Source organism: Austrofundulus limnaeus, unplaced genomic scaffold, assembly GCF_001266775.1.
Source record: "Austrofundulus limnaeus strain Quisiro unplaced genomic scaffold, Austrofundulus_limnaeus-1.0 Scaffold248, whole genome shotgun sequence".
NCBI lineage: Eukaryota > Metazoa > Chordata > Actinopteri > Cyprinodontiformes > Rivulidae > Austrofundulus > Austrofundulus limnaeus.
The window spans coordinates 189270-190574 of record NW_013952650.1 but is presented as its reverse complement, the minus strand read 5'-3'; the positions used below and the strand labels follow the sequence as shown (position 1 = coordinate 190574).

Below are 1305 nucleotides of genomic sequence, written 5' to 3'. Positions count from 1 at the left end.
TATATACATATACATATATACTTGCTCCCTTACTTTATTCAAATTTCTGACATACAGTGGAGTTTCACTCCAAATTCACAAGAAAAGTAATGTTTTTGCGTGTTACCGTATGTTTGAAGTAAACTCATGGAAAATCAGAAAGTAATCCTCCACAGGTTGTGAGAATTGTCTTGATTTTCAGGAGTTGAAACGTTATGCTGGAGTAATACAACAAGTTATTCAGCGAAAATCATACTGTATATATAAAGACCTGTTAATGATAAAAAAAAAAACCTAAAGAATGAGAGACAATTCACATCCTTAGCTAAAGACACATCTGTTAAAAACTGCTGTCAGTACACTGTAACACTGTTTTTGTTGTGTTTCTACCAGTGTTGGTTGTTGTTGTTTTATTTTTATTACTGAATTATTGGAAATCTCTTTGGTTCAGTAGTCACTGTTGTAAAGTGCTATATAAATATAAATAAAATTTGATTGACTGAATATTAAGATACAGTCAATATGTTAAAAATAATTATTACACTTGTACTGAGAATATTTACCCAAATGTAAAGATTTTTGCTTTAATTACAGAATAAATGACCATGTATTTATTTCTGATGCCTTTAATTAGTGGTTTTGCGGAGTAAATATTTTTATTTTCTTATCAGGAAAACAAGAGCCTTTAGTTTATCACATCCCTCAGGAGTTCTTCAACGCTCTGCAGCAGCGTCTGTCCATGGGTTCGAAAAAGAGAAGACTGCCCAACTTCACGACAGGTGAAAATACTTCATGAGAATTGTGTGAATGCTATAAAATCAAAAAGAAAAAATAAGTAGGTCCTCTGGATGGGTTCTTTAGTGAAACGTTTCGTCTCTCCTCCAAGAGACTTCTTCAGTCTGAGTTTCAGGTGAACTCAACCTTATAAGCTCCGCCTCCACATGGACAAAAAGGTTAGTCAAATGCAAAATAGGGTCATCGACTAACAATAGGCTTGATTACTTCTATTGTTCATAGAGGGTCATGTGCCACATCACCTGACTCGTGTCGTGTTATGTGAATGTAGTGAATGCAGGCAGGGCTCAAAGTCCCCTTGTTTTTGTCTCTCTTTCCCTCTTTGTGTTGGTATCATTGGAGCCCTGATTCACACCTTGTGCTCACAGGGGGCGGAGTCATACTTACAATAACAGCGTTGTAGGAGGAGGACAACTGGACACGAAGGCCTCCACCTCTGTTTAATGATGGATGGTTTTTCTTCACAAAGATGGCTTCCTTTACTCCTCTCAAACCAAAGATCCTCTCTATCAAGGATGAGAACATCTTCAT

The 1305-nt window shown here is 36.4% G+C and overlaps 1 protein-coding gene across 4 annotated transcripts in view; it reads left to right on the top strand.

Moving 5' to 3' along the window:
* The window catches only part of cunh2orf42 (chromosome unknown C2orf42 homolog), a 46367-nt gene that overhangs the window by 35543 nt on the left and 9519 nt on the right, over positions 1–1305 (top strand). For all 4 annotated transcript variants that reach the window (XM_014020303.1, XM_014020302.1, XM_014020299.1 and 1 more), the window contains one exon: positions 651–758. In XM_014020303.1, the coding sequence (XP_013875757.1) occupies positions 651–758 (108 nt within the window). The remainder of the gene's footprint in view (positions 1–650; positions 759–1305) is intronic.